This window comes from Lepisosteus platostomus, chromosome 7 (assembly GCF_059453375.1).
Source record: "Lepisosteus platostomus isolate fLepPlt1 chromosome 7, fLepPlt1.hap1, whole genome shotgun sequence".
NCBI classification, from domain to species: Eukaryota; Metazoa; Chordata; class Actinopteri; order Semionotiformes; family Lepisosteidae; genus Lepisosteus; species Lepisosteus platostomus.
Genome location: NC_142617.1, coordinates 43,323,425 through 43,345,563, shown reverse-complemented (window position 1 = coordinate 43,345,563; position 22,139 = coordinate 43,323,425). Strand labels below are relative to the sequence as shown.

The 22,139-nt window shown below is 39.3% G+C and overlaps 1 protein-coding gene and 1 pseudogene across 3 annotated transcripts in view; both read right to left on the bottom strand.

Annotated features, from left to right (window-relative positions):
• Positions 1-1,064: 1,064 nt before the first annotated feature.
• On the bottom strand, positions 1,065-15,040 carry LOC148658858 (sodium- and chloride-dependent GABA transporter 3-like; annotated as a pseudogene).
• Positions 15,041-19,088: 4,048 nt separating this feature from the next.
• LOC148658856 (sodium- and chloride-dependent GABA transporter 2-like) overlaps positions 19,089-22,139 on the bottom strand; it is a 29,937-nt gene continuing 26,886 nt past the window's right edge. For all 3 annotated transcript variants that reach the window (XM_088640602.1, XM_088640603.1, XM_088640604.1), the window contains 5 exons: positions 21,872-22,009; positions 21,518-21,620; positions 21,129-21,229; positions 19,837-20,007; positions 19,089-19,722 (listed from right to left, as the gene is read on the bottom strand). In XM_088640602.1, coding sequence (XP_088496728.1) covers positions 19,558-19,722; positions 19,837-20,007; positions 21,129-21,229; positions 21,518-21,620; positions 21,872-22,009 — 678 coding nt within the window. In that variant the 3' untranslated portion in view covers positions 19,089-19,557. The remainder of the gene's footprint in view (positions 19,723-19,836; positions 20,008-21,128; positions 21,230-21,517; positions 21,621-21,871; positions 22,010-22,139) is intronic.

Below are 22,139 nucleotides of genomic sequence, written 5' to 3'. Positions count from 1 at the left end.
TTGACTGAACCCCTTGGTCAAATCCTTATTTTCACCATTTTTGTAAACCCCATTTGTAACAATATGAACAATTTTTAATGTTAATTTCTTTGTGACTGCAAAGATTTGAAGAAGAGAAAGCAAAACAAAGTTCATGAGAACTGTTGCTGAGAGCAGGCAGCCATGGGCGACTCAATGCAAGCAGTCATAATTGGCTAGTGACATGCTCTAGGCTGTCACTATATTTCCACACATCCTGCCATTCACTCTTCATGCTTTCTAATCTGACATTAATTCTCATGAAGTTTAAAAACAATCTGACTCTTTTCCTTGTTGTTGGATGTGTATATTCCTAATTTAGCTCCAGTTCTATTGTCCTAACTCACCTCACTTCCTTTAATAGCACAGCTTGGGGAACCTCCACCCAATGATGGATCAAGCAGCAACCAAGATGAACATCCCCCTTCTTTGGAACAAGTAATAGGTTTATTCCATGCTGAAAAAAAGAAGAAAGAGAACACAACGTTTCAGCCGTGGAGCCTTCTTCAGGTGTGAGAGAGACAGGGCAGTAGGCAAAGGTAAAGTAGCGGGAGAACAAAGGTTGGGAGGGAGGAGGAGTGAGAGGCGGGAGCAGGGGACAGAAAGAGAGGCCAATCAAGAGGTGTGAAGTCAGAATGGGTGCAGAGAGGTGTCAAATGAAACTTCCAATGAATTAAAAAAATTTAATAGAACAGTAGTCTGTCGTTAAGGGAAGGGAGAATGTGTGCAGAATAATTTTAGTTTCGGTGGTCTTTCTGATGTATGAGTTCAGAAAACCGTCTTTGAGAACACAGACGGAGAGATTAGAGTGGTCGTGACCGTCAGAGGTGAAATGAGAAACAATGGGTTTGGAGAGATCTTTAATCTTCACAGCCCTGACGTGTTCTCTGAAGCGGTCTCCGAGTCTCCTTCCTGTTTCTCCAATGTAGATGGCTGGGCATTTACTGCAAGAGATACAGTAAATAAGGATGCTGGAGGTACAAGATGCTGTCTGGGTGATCCGGAATCCCACCTGATCCCACCTGAACTACATCCCCCTTCTTTGCTTACTGGTCCTTCTCCTGGATCTTCTGCCCCTTCTGCACCATCCTGCTCCCCTGGACTGGTTGCTCACACTGGGCTCCTGTCTGCAGATCCCTGGCTGTTCCACCTTCAGTTGTGTGGAGAGACACTGATATGTCTCCTGCAAAGGACAAAGGATTGGGAAGGAAAGGTAAAGGAGAACTTTCTTATCTGAAGACAGGAAACTGAGAAACCTCCTGATCTCTAGCTCTAGATGAAGCAGTTTGGGTAGAGTTCTTAATACCCAAATGCTTTGCCTGCCAGGGTGCTGTTTAAAAGGATTGACACCAAAAGTATTCAAATTTAATTTAATTTGATTAATATGATTAACCCAACAAAATTTGATTGCTGGTATTTTCCCTAAATGCTTATGATTTAACATTGTTTTAATCATTCAGTTCCAGTTTTATTTAAAGCATAGGAAGAAGGATCTCTGTAACAATGTTAATAAGCATACAACTGAAAATGGTAAAGACTCTTAAACCTGTTTTCAGAAGTATTAACGTGAAAGACACATTTTCACTATATTCAGTCTGATTTGGACATCATGTATTGTTACAAATAGGGGGTTACAAAAATAGACAAATTCAGGAAATGACCGACTAGATAAGTCAATGAGTAAATTACATAATCATAAACCCCAACTTGTAAAGATTTCTGCCAAGAATATACCCAAACTGTTGGTATAGTTAGAAACACATGAGCTCTTTGTTCTTTGGCAAAACTTCAGGCATGGATTCTTTACAAAGGAAATCACAGTGCCCTGAAAAACACAGAATAACTAGCTCTCTTAATCAGGTTGAAATAATTAGCTCCAGTCTGGTCTTTTTGGGTAATCTGAACAAGGAGCTCTTGGGGGTCACTCTTCAATATCTTCTTGTGGTCCTGTCTGTTGGGGTCCCCCCACTCTTGTCCCTTATTTTCCTCTTATATACTGTTGATTTACAGTTAATCTTTCACCCAGCACTTAATTAACCAAGGTAAATGTTCTGGACTTATACTGTAGTTTTATGTCTCCCTCTAGTGGCAATTTCTTGTTATTATCCCTCGTTCTGGAGATGAATTCTAATATTAAGCTTTATTACAGTATTGTAGAGTTCTCGTAGGAAGTTTGTTTAACATTAAGCTAGTGCAAAGTGTGGTATTCCAAATAAGTATTCATATTGTAATATTTTCTATCATTCTACGTAAGACATTATTTTGGTATTGTTTTAGAAGAAGAAAGTACATTATTTTACGGCATTTATTAATATTGCGGAGAAAAGTGACTAGCAAAATGCATAGCAATACAGGAATAGTGTCTTAGTTATTATTATTGTTGTTAGGTATTGTCTGTATTGATCGCAATATTCATAAATATTCATGTTGTTTACATTAAACTTTCTATTCAAATCAATTATTTGAACAAGGGTTCAGCCTACTTTCTCCAAGAGTTATTTGGATGAGTGTTTGGCAGAATAGAAGTTAAATTCAGTGAGGCCAGTACAATAAATGTTATGATTCCTTTGATCACTTTTCCGGACCCCCTACATCTCAGCCAAACATCACTTTTATTTAAAAGTGATTCTTGTTTGAAGTTTCTTGTTTGAAGCTGGAAATGTTGACATAAGCCAGGTGTTAACCTTTGTATCTAGATTCTTGAGATACTTCTGTAGTCACCTATTGCTGTTATAATATGTTACGATTTCACACTGATGGGGATGTGGTCATCTTTCTTTCTTCTTTTAACACTTGTTCTCAGCATGGATACTACTGTATGTTCAAGCTCAGAAATGTTTTACTGTAAATCATTTTTAACAAAAGATAGTGTGAGTTTGTTGAACTTCCCAGTTGGCCTTAGCAGGCTTTTAGAAAAGCAAATCTGAAAAATATTCAGTTTTCTAACAACATGAATAAAATAAAATAACTTTTGCAATTATAACTGTGAGCTCTTTCTTGTAAGTTACAATGCGTAGATTATCAAGTCAAGGTGTGTGAAGTGTCACAGGAGCAGAAGGCACAAGAGCAGGGGATCATACCTGGGAGGCGCTCTGATTGGATGAAGGGATAGATTGGCGGCGTTTGCAGGGATTGCCTCCGGCTGGTGCTTGATTGGGGCGAGACGTTTGTGTGGAGGACTCCGATTAGCAGCCGGTGTGAAAGAAACCTCATGCTTTCCTCCCATTACTACTAAACTGGAGTCTAGCTGTGTCAATGGACAACAGACACAATCAATTGCGGACTGTCACAGGGACAGAATGTCACGCCCTCTACAGCCAGAGGGCGCTCTTTCTCTGTCCTGTCTCTCATTTCCGGTTCTTTGCTGTCCTTCCGGTGTTTCTCTCTCTCTGGGGCTATATATTTCCGGGTCTTTCATTCTGCCGGCGCTCAACATTAATGTTCGGATGTCCTGAGACCCACCTAGCACCAGGTCGCCCCATGTCCGCTACCTGACGGCATAGGTTTCTATACAGCATTCCCCGAAACACCTGAGCCCGGGCTAACCCCCGTCTCGCCGCTACGCATAGAGTCTATTCGCTCTCCTGCCATTCTACGGTTCGTCCTTTCCGACATCCGTGACAGAAGGCAGAAGAGCAGGGGATCACACCTGGGACTGAAACCTGATTGCTGGACCCCGATGTCAGGCAGCCCTGCCAGTGACACCCCTCATCCTGCAGCAATAAGTACATCTTACCCTACACTGCACCTCATACAACCTGAGCTCCTGAGCGTAGGAACAAGCAACACATTAATACATCCTGTCCTTATTTTATTATTCAGTTTGATTAATTTTAGGTCATTAATTGTAGATTTATTTAAAAATAATTTTATCATTAGCCTCCTATAAAAAATCAATCTGCTTTAATAGAATCACAATTAGGATTGACCATGTTAGCAGAAGCAGTAAAGAAGCGTCCAGTGTTGTGATTAAATGGGTGTTGAGTTATTTTTTCAAGGTGTTCTCTTGGCAGGAACATTACACTCAGGTGTCTAGTAGTTCTGTGAGAAAAAAAATGACTGATTTGCAAACCAAATGGCAATTTGAAAATAAAATACCTTGTCTTATCCTGCCAGATGTGTATTACGCTAAATTGAAGGGGAAAAACTTTGACTCTTAGGGAAAGCTTCTGATGAGCTTGAAAATGTCTTTCTCAACAGGTGGCTCTGAAGAGATACCATATGTTGACATATATAAGAAAAGAATTACATGGTTTTGCTGTACAAAACAAATATCAGATCAGGAGCATATTCCTGGAATAGTTTGATTAATTTGTTCAAGATATGAAAACTGCATTCACTACACTTCACCTTTATTACCATGAATGAACTTGTCTTGCCCAGACACCACAGGCATCCATATTGAATTACTTTCTACAGAGGCTGCTGGGGTTGGGTTTCTTTCAATCTTTAGCTGGCTCTCTTCATAGCTCAACAGAGTGCTGGAGGCCACATTGAGAGGATCATAGATCTGTTTCTGCTTCTGTTTGAGAGGCAGGTCTTGGGCATGGTGACACAGCTGGGGCAAATACTGAAGAGACACCAAGAACAGGTGAATTTGTTACAGACCATGGCTCAGGAGGAGGAACAAACTGACACAGGTCTGAATAGAACTCTCTAGTCACTAAAGAGGGGTTTTTACATTTTATTTGACTAAATTAAACAGCAAGATTAAAATGTGACTTAAAAAATCAGTTATACTCATCTAAAAGTAATAATCATTTTACTTTAATTTTATGTCCACTAAAGAAAATGTTTGACTAAAATGTGACTATTTCATAGATATTTTAGTCGACTTGACTAAGAATAAGACTAAATCAAAAACTGGTGACTAAATGAACACTGCAGAAATGTCATGGAGTCTGTTAGAAATCTATGTTTGTGTCATTTCCAAATGCTATGATCTATAATTTTTTAAAACTCATTCCTGAATTATTTCTTTCTCCAATATATCTCTGAATCACACTGAGGTAAAGAGAAACATGAAAATAGTTATCATTAGTGCAGAAGAAGGGTCTATTAGACAATAATCATCACAGGAGACCTAATAGAGAAATGTATGTTGAAAGATACAGTTTAAAATTATTTTGACTGTTTAACAACCAGAAATTTGATATTAAGATCAGATTGCTGCAACAAAAGCACAATAAGCCTTTGACCACATCAGCAGTGAGGAAAAGGTGTTCTTCTGCTATTTTATTACGTGTTCTGTTGGCAGGCATATTACGTGTCTGTTAGTCAAGGGAGAATAAAGGACTAATTTACAAACCAAATGACGTAAAAAGTTTTAATTCTTGCAAACAAGGAAAGCTTCAACTCAATGTGTAATATTATAATATTTTGCAATATATACAGTATATATAGCAAAACAAACTACAGTCAGAGAAGAACCAGGGTGACCGATTGCAGTTATGGACAGACTGCGGCTCACCAGGCTCGGCCCCCAGCAAGATGTCCACTCCTTGCTCGAACGCCATGAAGCCCAACACAGAGAAGATGGCAAATTCAGCCATAAAGCTGGTAGCGCTGTTGAGGAGGCACAGGTAGAAGGAGTCCCTGCATGAAGAGACACCATGGTGTCAATCATTTCAACATAATCCTCATCCACACTAGTGTGGAGACAGAGAGACACTAGCTGACAGCAGGGCCTGTAGGTGCAGGTGGTATTGTACATACTGCTCACCATTTCTGATCATAGGATAGATAACTGGATAAATAGTTGCATGTGGTGCTATTGACAATAGTTTATGAATGGAGGGTAAACATTATGAGAAGTGTTAAATGATATGCAAAATTATTGAGCAAACGTGTTTGAAAAATATTTAGTTTTTAACTCTAAAGTCTAGTGTTATTTTACATTTAATATTATTTTCTAGAGCTACCTTTCCTCTTACCCGTAGAAGTTATTGTTGTATCTGTTGTAACTGCTGAGTGTTTTAGCAGTCCTATGCAAACACTGTAAGAGAAGAAATTCTGTGTGGCTGCATCCATCCATACCTATGACACACAGAAAAACATGCTGAACAAAACTACTGTATATGGTAACTTTTTAATTTAGTGGGAAGAAATTACACTGTCAGTATATCAGTCTGTGATTTTAGTAAAATATTCAAAGTGTTTCTAATTTTCATTAAGCTACAGGTTAAAAGTATGAGGCTCTGCCACAGCATGCTGAACCTGTACATTTACAGAGAACAACAGAGCTGAGTATAATATAAGTAATGTAAAATAAAATAAAAAACTAAACTACACTAGATTATAGATGTTTTGTTCCTCAAGGATCTCATGGTAGAGATATATATTAATGTTGAAGGCCTGTAAATCACCTGTGGGTCAGTGCGCCGTGTTACATCAGGGTAGAGGTAGAAGACCAGTCCATCAGCAGCTCCAGGAAGGGTGAGTCCTCCACCAGCATCACACAGGGGAAAGTGGCCGTGAAGTACACCACCTGAGGAGGCAGGAAACCATTGATATACTGTATGGAGGGTTGATTTCAGATCTGCATCTAATTCATTGTAATACCGTAGCAGGATATCTTCATTTATTTTCAATTTAATACAACAATGTTGAGAAAGTATCTGATGAAACTAAGACCTTATGCATCTCAAAAACACACCATCACCTTCCCTTTAGACCTCACTGCATTCCAGACAGAGAAGTAACAGAAGATCCAGGCCAGCAGGAGACACAGGGCCAGATCCCATCTCAGACTGCCCATCTCATCGATCCCACCAGAGATACCCAGCACCCGCCTGCTGTAGAGATAACAATTACATTCAATTTTATTCTAAAAACGTTTGTACTGTATGTTCCTTTAATGTAATGGTATGCCTAACATACTACCAGAACTCCATTACAGCAGATGTGGCCCTTCCTACATCTGTCCAGTTGGAAGTAAGATTCTGCTTGTCAAACTCCAACCAGGCATCTGTCAGTAGACCAACAGAATGGAAGATGTGTGTGGCCTTGTGTGGAAGACAGCAACTACTGTTGAGAGTGCAGAGAGAACAGGATCACAATTCTGCTAATACACAAACTTCTGAATGATCAGCTTCATGACTGGATGACTGCTTCACTAACACCAGGGCACCTAGCCAGGGAAAGACTATGTCTGGAGTCTTCATTTTCAATGCATTGAGATTTCAGTGGGTCTCGTAATGACCTTCCGTGCTCAAGTACCTGTGTTCCAGGTGTTTCCACAGCTGGCCCAGGGCAGCTCAAGGAGGAGAACAAGTAGAAAAAGGCCAGGATGATGATGTAAACAGTGCTACTGTAGGTCACGATTACCACAGAACAATAGCCAATACCTGCACAGACAGAATCAGAACCTGATATGCACTTTTGAAAGTTGGCAGTTTAACTTTGAACAGCCTATTGAGGTGTAACATTATATCTGCTCAACACATTTTTAGTTACAAAATTTAAAAATAGAATATAACAGGGTGTTTTTTATATGTTGTTATTCTACTAATATGTCTCTTTAAAACACTGTAAAAACACCATGCCTTTCGGATGTCTTTGTGTGCTAAAAAGAGAGGAGCGTCCACAATAAAAGGGTGATGTCCAGGTCAGGTTTGTTCTGTTACAGAGCTCTGAGAAGATGGATGGTCTGTTACTCCTGCATTGTCTGTTTTGTGGGAACTTGGACTAGTACTGAGTTTGGTTTAGTGTTTCTGCTGTCACAAAATTCTGTTCAAAATAAATTGTTGAGACAACCCTGTGGCTCAGTCATAAAGCTGCTCCTGATTTCCAAAGATGACCTGTGTCTTCTGGTATATATTTTATAGTGGATGCAGTAACTCCAATTCTCAGAGGACACACTTATTGAAGAATGTTACTTTCTGAATAGTATGCTACAGATGCAGCCACTTAGAATGCTCGAGGTGCCATATGGCATACTGCAAGAGCACGCCACAGTATGCTGAAAGGTACTGCCCAATAACTTTATAATTTTTTTCAGATAATTTGATGCAGGGCCACACTACTCTGTAAAACTGCCAGGTGGCGTAATGGATCCATGATGTACCATGTGTCTGTTATGTACAAAATTAACTATTATGTATAAATAGTAATTAGAAAACAATTTGTGTTTAATGTTTAGTGTTTTTGATTGTAAAATATGTTATACATAATGGCTTTGAAAAAAAATATTTAAAAGTAAATATGTAAAAAAATAAGGGTCAGTAGTTTCAAATGAATCAAATAATTGCTTATGGTTAGGTACTGTATTGTAACCACTTCGGTGTGATGCTTTAGTACCAATGTAATTAGTGTACTATATTGATATTATTATTATTATTTATATATCATGGTACGTTAAATATTAAATTAATATTAAAAATAGAAGTAGGGTTGTTTCACAAATAAAAATTATTCAGCTAGATATATAAAACATAGTTCATCACTATGTATGTATTTTCCCAGCTTACATATGCATTTCACGAGGGATGACAGCAGCCGAAAGCTTGGGAGAAATTAGAATCGTTTATTGGGATGTGGAGATTTGGCGTAACCCGCTTGGCCAAGGGCCAACCTCCCGGCCGTTGGACGGGGAGGATAGGACCCCCCATGTGACCAATTGGGTAGCTGCAAAGGTGGAGGAGGGATGCAGAAAACGAACGAGGAAGAGGAGAGGGTGATGTTTGATATATATGGAGACTGGTTGCTTATGTCAGGATTAGTGAGAATTCCAGCAGCTGTGTCGAATGAGAGCGGCTGCCTTCATTCCTCCCGAACTTTCATTAAAAACTCCATTAAAATATACAAATCTATATTTGTCTTAATTCTAATTCAAGCTAACAAGTAATTAGGAAATTGATTATTATATTTTATATGTTGAAAATAAAAATATACACCAGCTTTCAAAATGCACACCAAAATTCAAGCCATAAAATATCATACTGTATTTAAGAGCAAATAAGCAAACAGATTTTGTTTCTCAATTGCTGCTATCATGGATCTGAATGAGGTCACGATATCCCTAAAATAAAGTTGCTTTATCTTGGGAACAAAAGCAGCACAAATGCTACTCTTTGAAGCACAAAAGGAGCACATTATTAATACTGCTTATCATACTGTAACTCAGCGTTAAAATAATTTAAAACTCTTAAAAGGTAGGGCTGTGATTTTCTGTGACTAGTGCAGATTTTTAAAGATGACTTAGAGGGGCACTTCAGTGGATTCTTGCAATTAGGAAAATGGTGTATGTGAATTGTTACATTCACCAACCGGTGACATGTTTGTAAAAAAATTACTTAAACCAAACATTTACTATAGCTGCGTGTCATTCCCTACATCTGTTTTGAATAATTTTAGTAAATTCTTCTTTACATAACTGCTTTAACATGGTGACATTTAAGGCCTATTGATTAGGGTTTTGTGCTGAAGGATTTCCACTCTTGCAATACCTGGGTCTCATCTCTGATAAATTAGCACATTTTAGTAAGGGTCTCCAGAAAAAATCATTCAGCATAATAAATTAAATAAGAAAAACCTGTTGATAAACTCTGGCAATCAACTATTAGTCTAGTTATATTGACTCACCTAATCCACATGTGAGTTTGACAGATTACTAAAAAAATTTTTAGTTTAATGCTTTGTTCGGTTTACCAATTGTTTTCTGTAGTGGCTTCGTCAAAGCCTACTAAGTTAGCAACAGTATCTAAGGAGGGGGCAGGGTTATGGGTAGGTCAATTGCAATTTTATTCACTTTCGTGGTTTATATTGCATTTAAAACAGAGAGCGCTAAATCTTTCAGGTTCAACTTCTTGTAAGAGTGTAGAAAATGTGAATACTGCCATAGGGGGATTAAAACTATACCAGTCACATACCATCAAGGGAATTTATAGATAAACAGAAATCAAAACTGAGATGTTTATGTGTATATTTATTTTTAATACTATTCTTAAAGCCACTATGAATAATATATTTTCTTCATTACAATATTAAATATGTTCATAAATTTTGTTTTGTTTTTTCTGTAGCTGCACTTTTTAATTACCATTCATTTGAATGTAATTGTCCCATACTGTAAGGTGTATTTGTAACCAGGTGATAAGGTGGTGAAGCTGGAATAGTGTAGGTTGGTAATATTATAATTTTAATTCATATTTAATTTACCACCAGATTCCACTGTTTTTACTGTTTTATTTATTGAACTACTTGTAGTTAATCCTGCTCTTGCAGCTGAGCTAGTGTGGTGAGGTCAGCGCCCAGCAGGGTCCTCAGCTGCCTGGGCAGAGGGAGGTCTCCTTTAGCTCACGCGGTTGGTGCCCTGTTGCATTACGCCAGAGACCCGGGTTTGCGCCCCAGGCGTGCGGGACGGAACGGGCGGCGGGGGGCATGACCCGTGCGGAACTGCGACGAGCACACTCTTCAAGTTGTATATCTGCAAACGTATATTCATGCTTAAGAACATGATGGTCAGGTAAAATATAACTCCTACTACAGTGTGACCTGTCTCACTAAGTTCATCATGCTGCATTCCTCCTCCACTTTTTGCATTTCTCACTCTGTTCCAGAGTGTTCCAGGGAGTTCCAGCTTCCTCATCCTTAAAGGGAGAAAGGGGGAGGATGAAGATGCGAACACCTTGTTTAATGACGTCACTAATCCTAAATGTTTGTAGTTTATTGTGTTTTAATTCCACTTTATTTTAGATTAGAATTATAAATAATATATTTAGTGTATTTAAAAATTAGTATTTAAAACCAAATATACACATAAAAACAGATGTGATTTCTGTTTGAGGGCATCTTTAAATTCCCTTACTCTCTCTGAGCATGCTGGAGATTGTTAGTTTGACTGGTAAAACCGTTGTTTACTCCCACCATTGGCAGTAGTCACATTTGCAAACTAATTTGCATTTATTCATATAATTCATTTATTATTAATGTTACTTCAATATTTAATATAACATAATAAAAATGTCAATATACTATAGAATACAACTATTAATTATATTTTAGCATTAGTAAAAGAGTATTTTTTTAAAGTATGACTTGGGCTACAAGCATTACTTTTTCCATTTTCTACAAGCATTAAAAAGTCATTCAAATAAATTCAAACAAAAAGCTCACCTTCAAACAAGGGGCAGGTCTTCCTCCAGCAGGTGATACCCCCCTGGCTGGTGTACTGCCCCAGAGCCGTCTCCAGCAGGAACAGGGAGATCCCACAGGTAAACAGGAACAGGACATAGGGGATGAGGAAGGCACCTTTAACAAAGTAATGGTTAAATAATGCAAAAGATACTGTTGCACCTGGCTATTGTCAACATTTCCAGCTTCAAAGCAAAGAGATGTTTGCTGAGATGACATGGTCCCAAGTTAAGTGATCAAAGCAATTGCAAACTTTAACTTTACTTACCTTTGTTAATTAAGTTCTGGGTAAAAGATTAAGTGTCAACAGTCCAAAGAGACACCATAAAACAGGCAGGTACAAGAGAAGATGGAGATGAGGGTACAGCAAGGGAGAGAGGAAGACAAGAGAGGGTATAACAAGAGGAAAAGGAAGTGGAAGATATTGAAGCCAAGAGCTCCTTGTTCCAGATCTCATGTAAAGCCCAGGCTGCAGCTAAGGATTTGAAACTTAAGAGAACTTATTAGTCTGTTGTTTTTAGGGTATCTTATTTCCTATGTAAAGAATCTCAATTACAAATGGCCTATCCTGGTTGGTTTGTAGGTGCATGTTTGAAATAGGGAGTAGGTTCCCATTCATTTGGTGGAATCAAGGTTTACAGAGAAAGATATTTTAACAGCAGGGTTGTATTATATTTCATTTAGGAGGCAGCTTATTTCCTTTTAAATGAATAAGGCCTTTTAGGCATTATTTAATAGTTTAACACTTGGTAGCAGTCTGGGGTTTTTCATATTGGTTAGGAAGTTGGTTGGGATGCCTTTTTTGAAAAAGTGTACTTGGGGTGACTTGTGTTCTTTATGTTAATGTATGTTGTTTCGTGTGTGTATTGTCACTGTTAATAAATATTATCATCCATGTCAAAATATCTTTACAACTGGGAGATTATGATTATTTTACTTATTGATTTATCTGCTTAGCTTATTTCTGATTTTCTAAATTTTTGTGACAATATTACAATATCCCAAACTATATTAAGTTTTTGATTTCTCCACTGTTATTTAACTATTAGATCAGGTAAATATGTGACAAGTAAGAGCTAGGATGTGGCTAATTCACTAAAGCAGATGGTTATATGATTAGGGATTTACAATTAACTTAAATGTTTTCTACACAACCAGTGACTACAATATTAATTTCCTTTCATTTAAACTTAAATATATTCCCTATAACTCCTTCACTTCAACTGCCTCACTCACATATCCCATTATTGGAGCACAGGTAGGGGAACCTCCACATGTTGCCCAAACCAACAATATTTCCAGAAACAGCCAAGATGAACTCCCTCTTGTTTGCCCACTGGCCCCTCTCCTAGATCTTCTGCCCCTTCTGCTCCAGCCTGCTCCCCTGGACTGGGGGCTCATGCTGGGCTCCTGTCTGCAGATCCCAGGCCATCCCAGCTGCAGCCCAGTGAAATAATTCTGTCCAGAGGGATATGTCAAATTGGTGGTTGAGAAAATAGAAAACAGAGCAGGATAAACAATAATAAAAATAAATAAATATAACCTCCAAATGTCAAAGATATACAGAAGTGTTTGGTATTATAATAATAATAATAATAATAATAATAATAATAATAATAATAATAATAATAATAATTGCTTACACTTATATAGCGCTTTTCTGGACACTTCACTCAAAGCGCTTTACAGGTAATGGGGACTCCCCTCCACCACCACCAATGTGCAGCCCCACCAGGATGATGCGACGGCAGCCATAGTGCGCCAGAACGCTCACCACACATCAGCTAACATTGGGGAGGAGAACAGAGTGATGAAGCTAGTTCATAGATGGGGATTATTAGGAGGCCAAGATTGGTAAAGGCCAATGGGAAATTTGTCCAGGACCTTGGGGTAACACCCCAACCATTTTCAAGAAGCTCCCTGGATTTTTAATGATCACAGAGAGTCAGATCCTTGGTTTTATGTCTCATCCAAAGGATGGTGCCTTTTTGGTTATAGTTACAGGAACAGGGGCATTAGGGCCCACATAGACCACAGGATGAGTGTTCCCTACTGGCCCCTCTAATACCTCTTCCAGCAGGAACCTTAGTTTTTTCCAGGAGGTCTCCCATCCAGGTACTGACCAGGCTCAGACTTGTTTAGCTTCAGTGGGTTGTCAGTTGTGAATTGCAGAATGATATGTGCTGCAACTGTAAGCTAATTGCAAGTAAATCATAGGGCTACTTCTGTGTTATAACTGGAAAGTATCGGAGTTTGATGATCCTATGTGACCCTGAATTGGAGAAGGCAGTTAGGAAACTAATGGATTTAGTTCAATGGATTTAATTTAATTTAATTCTTTGCTATCAGAGTGAATATTCGTACTTCAATTAAAGTTCTACTGCCCAAATTCACCTCCGCCCATCGGCCGATCCAGCAACAGCCTGCTTCCCTGGACTGGGGCCTCACACTGGACACATGCCTGCAGATCCCTGGCTGCTCCAACTTCAGCCCCTGTAAACAAGAGGTAGGAACGGAGAAAATAGGAAAGGTGAAAGAGAGCTATCTTATCAGAAGACAGGAAGGTGAGAAACGTCTTGTTCTCTGTGTGACAAAGTTTAATTAAGTTAGTGAAGGCCTAAAAATTGTAGCACTATCGTTTCCAAATGTTTATGATGTATTATTTTCAAAAATTCATCCCTGAATGATTTCCTTCTTCAAAACATGACTGAAGAGAAACATCAATATAATGAACATTACTGCAGAAGGGAGTTTCTCTGAAACAATGGTTGTGCATGAGGCATGAAGAAACAATGGTCACCACATCATAACAGAGAAAAGAGAAACTTAATACTTAAAGAAACTTAAAAGTTAATAAAACTTAACTTAAAGTGAATAAGACCCAAGAGTTTGACATGATTTCACACAGATGACCAGAAAAGAAACTGATTTACAGAATAAGAATAAGAATACAGTCTACCTCAGGCAGCCCTACCAGTGACACACCTCACCCTTCAGCTACTCATGCATCTCACCACACACTTCACCACTACGCAACAAGTTCAGAAGCAGGTACTACATCAACATGTTGTGTCCTTTCAATTCATTATTGTCCTCTCAAAAAAGAAGGTCAGACTACAGTAACAGAAGCACAATAACACCTGATCATCATCAGGAGCAACACTGGAATATCCAGTTTTGCAAAGTGAGGAACAGGTGTTAATATGTGATTGCTTGACAAGGACATCATGTGACCCAGAGTCATGAAAAAAGATATGAAAGATTTCCAAACCAAATAGAAATTAGAGAATAAAATGAATCACCATTGTACTCCCATGAGAATTTTCTAAAAATATGTTAAAGGAAAAAAGTCTGATTTTTTTAATCAAAAAAAGTTCAGATCATTGTGACTTGAGAGCAGACCAGAGGAGGAATTTGAAAATTTGTTTTTCAACAAACATTTCAGAAATATGACAGTGGCACAGTGGTTAGTATTTCTTTCTAGCAGTGCTGTTACTCTGGTTTCCTCCCACAGTCCACAGTGCAATTAGAAGTGGTTAGAAATGGACTGAAGTATTCTTAGCAGATCAGGAGCATATTGCTGCAGTAATTTGATCGATTCATCTAAAATTTTAAAACACTGTATTCATTCTATTTAAACTTTATTATCATGAATGAAATTGGATAACCCAAAAATCATTCCCATATTGAACCACTTTTGCATGCAGAGAAAGGAGGAGAGCACATTGTTGAATATGATCTAACAGCATCTTCACCAAGCAAAGACAGTTATAAAAATTGCATTCTTTGATTTGACCTTCCCAATGCCAATAGAGTCTGTTACTTCCACACCTTTCTCCTTCTCGTCCCTTTCAGTTAGTAGCAGTGGAATCTCCCTCGACTTGTTCATTCCCACTTGGACAGACTCCCTCTTTTGCCTTCTTTATCTTACCGGAGTGCCAACACAGCTGTTAGTTATTAAGAAAAAGCTTTAGAGTTAATTAGTAGATTGATAGAGTTAATCCAATGTGAAAAATGCCAAAGGGATGAATATGTTTTATAACCACTGTATGTGTAGGTAGCACTGCATGTACTGCTCAGTTCTTTGCACATGGTATTACCTTCAACAATGAAACAATGAAATATTTCATTATCAGTGAAAGCAGAGAATAAACAATTTTGAAAAACACATAAAACACCTGTTACCTTGTTACAGTACCTTGCTGTCTACCGGAATTTCACCTTTGATACAGTATCACTTCCCAGAGCTACCTTTAGTCTTACTGTACCTGTAGCAGTTCCATTCTTTCTTTTTCTATTTGTTGTAGCTTCTGAGTGGTATTAGGAGGTCTGCACAAAAACTGTAAGAGAAGAAAATCTTTTCCTTTATCCATCCATACCGAGGATGCACAGGGTATTCAAAACTCTATGGTAACTTTTCATACTTTGATGATTTACAGTTAGGAGATTGTAATGCATTAACTGGATCCAGAGCATTGAAACTGTTTTTGGACAGTAGAGGGCAGTGTAGTGACGTTCCAGAGATACAAGGAGAGAGCTAAAGAAGGTTTCACATTTGCAAGAGTGATAACTTTTAGATGTTTCTCCTCTGACTCCTCAGTAAAAAGGGTCAAAAGTTGACAAGGAATGTCAAGTCTGGTTTGAGGTTAGACCAGCAACTCTGCATTGAGTGAACATGGAAGTTCGTAGCAAGGTTCAGTCACATGGAGAGAGAAAATGGGAAAAGTTCAGTATAATATACAAACTACTGCTGTTAGACAGATGGTGTATCGCTGTTTGAGAACCTGGCCAAACTGGATCAGTCAGTTCTAAAGGAAAACAGCAACAGACAAAGTCAAGATGGGGAAGGCTGGAAACCACACATTTGGAATGGCCTCAGCCTTGTTCTGTATATTTCTGAAGTAACAGAGAAGGTTCTGTGCATATATCCACCAGACCACACTACCAAGCCTGGGGGACCAATCGCAGAGCAAAAATAGGAAGCATAGAACAATAAATATCACAATCGTACTTCATTGCAGATTTTACCAAATGAAAAAAAATATTTTCCAAAAAATAATGCTTGAATAAATGACTTGATAAGATTGTCTGATCAGTAAGATTTATATATTTATACAACGTTAATGTTATGACACAGCCAGAGATTTTCAGGACCCATGCGCAAGAGACCGGGGAAAACTGAAATCGTGAAAAGGAGATTGATTACTGGCTGGAGGGGCTAATCAGCCCAGGCCGGTCAGTAATGAGGAGGAACGACGATCCCAGGAGAAGCTGGGCAAACTGCATCCCTGGCAAGAAAGAGGCTGCTAAACACAGTCTGTTGGAGAAAGGGAGTCTCAGGCACAGAAAACTCAAGAGTGCCAGGGGTGCACATTGGTGGGTCGACGTGGTGAGCAATGAAAAGAATAGATGTGGAAAGAAGTGCTGGCTAGTATCAGAGACTGCTGCGTCAGGCGAAGCAGAGAGCTGGCTGAAGCTGAAGCGGCTGCACCAAGCTTCTCTGAGAGCTGAGGATGCTGCACAGAGTGAAAGTTGGAAGCTGACATTACTGCCAAACCGAATCCACCGGTCAGAAAACACGGAGTCTTGTGTATGGGAGAAACCAAGTTGCAAGCTTCCTGGGAAAGGGGCCGGATGGCTTAGAACAGCAGACTTGAGGCAGCTGATGCTGCTGCGCAGAGCGGAGGCTGGCTGTGTGCACCGAGCAAAGCTGGAGCAGAGGCTTGCGTGCCGGGTGATACTAGAGCAGAAAACTGCCGCACAGCTCGTGGGTCACAAGAAATAAAGGGAGAATCACATGTCGAGAAACCAAATAGTGAGCCTACTGAAAAAAAAGAGAAAAAAAATAAAGGGAGGCTCCGGTGCAGCAGAACCGAACAGCAAGCATCCTGAAACAATAGCAAAAAAATAACAGAAACCGGATATTGAGCCTCGTGAAAAAAGGAGAAACTGGGATTCAGAGCAGTCCGAGGCTGCAATCGACTGTATGTGCACAATAAAGACTATCTAGCTCAGCAAAGAGTCCAGATAGTAGTGCTAGTGAAAATCTGGGTGTAGTGAAAAACCGTCAATGCGACGCCTCGCCTTCAAATGGAAAAGTGGGAATTGGATAATAAACTAATTAACACGGATCACGAAAAGGTGATTCAGTCAGAGCAGCAAAACCCTGAAAAACTTTGAGCCCTCATGAGAATGTGACAGTATAAGATTTTTCCTTACTGATATTTTAGGCTGATTTACCATCATCATGAAAGATAATGTAAATAGAAAATGTCTCTTTCCACACTTTATTTTTGTATATGAAAGAACCATTTGTAATTCTAATAAACTTTATCATATAGTTTATATACTGTATGTTCAGTAAGATGCACTGTTGTCTCATCTGAACTGGACACAATGAATCAAACAAAATTTTGATTGGTTTGGTATTCCTAAATTTGTATGATCTTTTTTTGACTTACTGTAGTCCTTCAGCTCTATTATTATCCAAAACATATTCAATGAAAGACCAGCTTATACAGTATGTGACAGTGAGCATTTAGGCAGGTAGAAAGAATGTCATTAGAAGTTAAGTTAAAAAAGTAAAGAATCTTGAACTTGCTTTAAAAAGCATGAAATTCCTTCGATTTTTTAACACCCAAGAGTTTGCCACGATTTCACCTAGACAGTGATGTGGTCATCTTTTTGACTTCTTTAATCACCAGCAGACTATAACACAGACTCTGAAGTAGGAATTACTTCTTTGTCCACACTGCACTACTGACACCCCAGAACAGTTAATTTGAAATTGTTTCCGTTTTCTCAGAACATAAATCTAGTAAAATCTGTTTTGAAATTGTTATTGTGGAATCATTCTTGAAATTAGGATTCCATTAAAGATCTCAAACTCAGAATATCAGTGACTAAACAATGGATATTGTTGATAAACAATGGAGACTGAAGCGTGTAACTGTAACACTGCGCGGTGTAGATTGAATGATGGACCCTATGTGGAGCTGTGGAAATCCAAAATGTAAGGCTGAGATGTAGTCAAGGACGAGTTCCGGGTTCGATACCAAAGATAATCCAGGAGGAGAAGGCAGACAAATCCAAAACGCTAGGCGAGATCGAGGTCAAAGGTTCGAGTATCCAAAAGCAAGAACAAGTAGTTATAAATGCGAGTGTTCAGTGAAACGGAGAAGGCTTAAGTATGTTTGGAAGTGAGGGTGTGTTAACAAGTGAGGCTCTCTGATTGGATGAAGGGATAGATCGGCGGCGTTTGCAGGGATTGCCTCCGGCTGGTGCTTGATTGGGGCGAGACGTTTGTGTGGAGGACTCCGATTAGCAGCCGGTGTGACAGTAACCTCATGCTTTCCTCCCATTACTACTAAACTGGAGTCTAGCTGTGTCAATGGACAACAGACACAATCAATTGCGGACTGTCACAGGGACAGAATGTCACGCCCTCTACAGCCAGAGGGCGCTCCTTCTCTGTCCTGTCTCTCATTTCCGGTTCTTTGCTGTCCTTCCGGTGTTTCTCTCTCTCTGGGGCTATATATTTCCGGGTCTTTCATTCTGCCGGTGCTCAGCATTGATGTTCGGATGTCCTGAGACCCGCCTAGCACCAGGTCGCCCCATGTCCGCTATCTGACGGCATAGGTTTCTATACAGCATTCCCTGAACAGCTGAGCCCGGGCTAACCCCCGTCTCGCCGCTACGCATAGAGTCTATTCGCTCTCCTGCCATTCTACGGTTCGTCCTTTCCGACATCCGTGACACAGAAGGCAGAAGAGCAGGGGATCACACCTGGGACTGAAACCTGATTGCTGGACATCGATGTCAAGCAGCCCTGCCAGTGATACCCCTCACCCTGCAGCAATAAGTACTTCTTAGCCCACATTGCACCCCATACACCCTGTGCTCCTGAGCATAGGAACAAGAAAAGCATTAATATGTCATTTCCTGATTTTATCAATCAACTTTATTCATTTCTTATTAATTTTAGTTTGTGAAAAAAACACATTTTATTACTACCCTCTCCCCCAAAATATAAGCAGACCACTTTAAGAGAAGCACCACAAGGATTGATCAACAGAAGCAATATAGAAATGTCCAGTGTTATGATAAAATGGGTAAACATTATGAAAACGTATTAAATTGACTTGCATGTGATACAAAAGCTATCTAGAGATTGAGTTTGAAAATATCTTTCTCAAAAGGTGGCTTTTTAAAGATATAATGACATAAAAAATGTAATTATTCAACTGAAAAAAGCAAGTACCAGATCAAGATCATATTACTTCAGTTATTTGATTAACTCGTTCAAGAAACTGAAACACTGTATTTATTTCTTCACATTTCACCTTTTATTACCATGAATGAGCATGTCTACCCCAAACACCACAGTCACCCATATTGAACCACTTTCTACACTGCTGCTGGGATTGGAGCTTCAAGGCTTCCTTCACTCTTTAGCTGTCTCTCTCTACAACTCAACAGAGCTTTGGAGTCTGAGTTCAGAGGATCACAGTTCTGTTTCTGCTTCTGATTGAGAGGCAAGTCCTGGGCATGGCGACACAACTGCTGCAGACGCTGGAGAGACAACAAGAACAGATAAGTTTGTTACAGACATCGGCTCAGGAGAAAAAACAAACTCACATAGTTCAGGATATAGCTCTCCAGTCACTAAAGAGACTGGAACAGTACCTGGCGTAGTGTCCCTGTTGTCCTGGTGAGTTTATACAGCATGACCAGAGGCACACAGGTGACAGAGGAGAGGGCAAAGAACCAGCCCAGGACATACGCCCAGTCTGGATACACATAGGTGTTGTTGAACTTCAGAGGGGTGTGCTTGACCAGAGAGAAGATGAAGATGCCCTGAAGTAGAGAGATCAGACATCTGACTCAGCTTCACTGAAACAGCAAATAAGTATAACAATAGAAACTGCTTTATACAGGTGATGTTTAAGAAGAAGATTAAAAAAATACAATAGTAGAAGTAAAAGTAAAAGAAATTAACAAGAGCATACAGATTTAAGCATGTTTTAAGCAGAATGTAGGGCAATCAGACATGAGTGTTGAGCTGGGATTTGAAGACAGTCAATATTTGTCTGCCTAACAGTGAATCTGAAGACCATGTTTGTCCACTAGAGGATACAAATAAGAAAGAACTGGGCCCAAGACTGAATTCTGTGGTATATCATAATTGACTGGAGCCATGGGGGAATCATGAGGACCAAGGAAAAGAAAATGCATCTTGCCGGTGAGATAAGAGCATAACCATAGCCAAGATAGACCAGAATGTTTACAAGTGTTTGAGCAACACTGAATGATTTACTGTATTAAAAGCAGCACTAAGATCAAGGAACATAAGGATACTTATGTCGTCTGAGTCAGAAACAGTAAGTAAATCACTCACAACCCTGACAAGAGCAGTCTCAATGCTATGATTAAAGCAAACACTGGACTGAAATGGTTCAAACAAATCAGGAAATAGGTATGGTGAATTAGAAATTGGTCTATAGTTCATCATTTTATCAGAGCACAAGCCTGTTATTTTTTAATATAGGAGTTTAGATTGAAGCAACCTTTAAGACAGTAGGTACCACACCCATGGAAATGAACTATGGAAATGAAGTAGTAGGCATGGCATCCAGGCAACCAGTTTTTTTTTTGTAGCTCTTAATAATTAATGTATGCGAGATTTAGGAGGATCTGGTGGAAACTAGATCAGCTCTGTACACTTGCAGGTGTTCATTGTAAGCCTGATTTTCAAAATACTAGGCCAGAGCTTTTGCTTAAGTTCTGCAGGTGCCATTGAGTTAGTTTCAAATTGTGAAGTTCAGGTTTACATAATGGAGAGAAGCTCTTGAAAGAAACAGAGCAAGTTTAAAGGGAGGCATATTTATCCAAAATACTAGTCAAAATACTGATTTTAAAGTTACTTTAAGGTCAGTTTGTGTAAAAAGTTCAAGAAGAAGTTAAAGACATGCTCTTACAGTGCACACAGCTGGAGTGATGTAGCGCCAACAGTACCTAAACACAGCCAAAGGCCGACAGCCAATCATGTCTTCAATGTTGGCACAGAAGAGATCAGCTCCTGTATGAAATCCAGAGGGGAAGATCACCAGCTCAGTAATGACACAACTACAGATGAGCAAATGTATTTTGTGGTGCAGTCTGAATACATTGAGAGTTTTGTGTATTTTATCAGCATTTAATTTATCTGTACTAAGCTATAGGAGTGAATGCTTGTAAAAGCAGTACTCAAATAAAAATCTGTTAGAATTATGGCAAAAATTGGAAGAACACAGATACTGACCAATGAAAACCTCCCACCATTAATAAGAATAAATAGAATAATAGTAATAAAGACATTAACACCTACCATATACCCATCCAATACAAAGAGTCTGAAATATGGCAACAAACAAGAGGCAGGCCCCATTGCAAGCATAGTACTCAACCAATTGGAAAATGTATATTCCACCCTGGAGAGACAGAGAAAATGTTGTTATTTAAATACATGTGAGGTGACAACTGTGATTTTACATTATGTACACAGGTACAACTCTGAATGTCTGCTCCTTGGCATGGTGCAGTGCCAACACTTACTGAAGATTTTGTTTCTAAGTTTCTTCATTCCCATGAGCTATTCAGGCGAATCTGCTGATCCTCAATTCAAACCAGACCATTGCAGGTCTTGCTGATTGATTATCAGGCCCCTCAGCCCATTCCTCACCTCAGTGACCATGAGGAGACCAAGCAGGAAGCAGACCACACAGAAGAGGAGCAGTAGGAGCTCCCGCCGGTATCCTCTCCGGAACACTGCAGGAAACAAATCCACGATGGTTGTCATCACGGTTTCAATGCCCACAAACTGCAGAGAGCAAGATAACAGAGAGGACAGACACCTGGATCACTGAGTCAACTCACTCCCAGAACACACGGTCCACAGAGCATGCAAACACAGGTTACCCCTTTGGATATAAAGTACTGTATCGACTCAC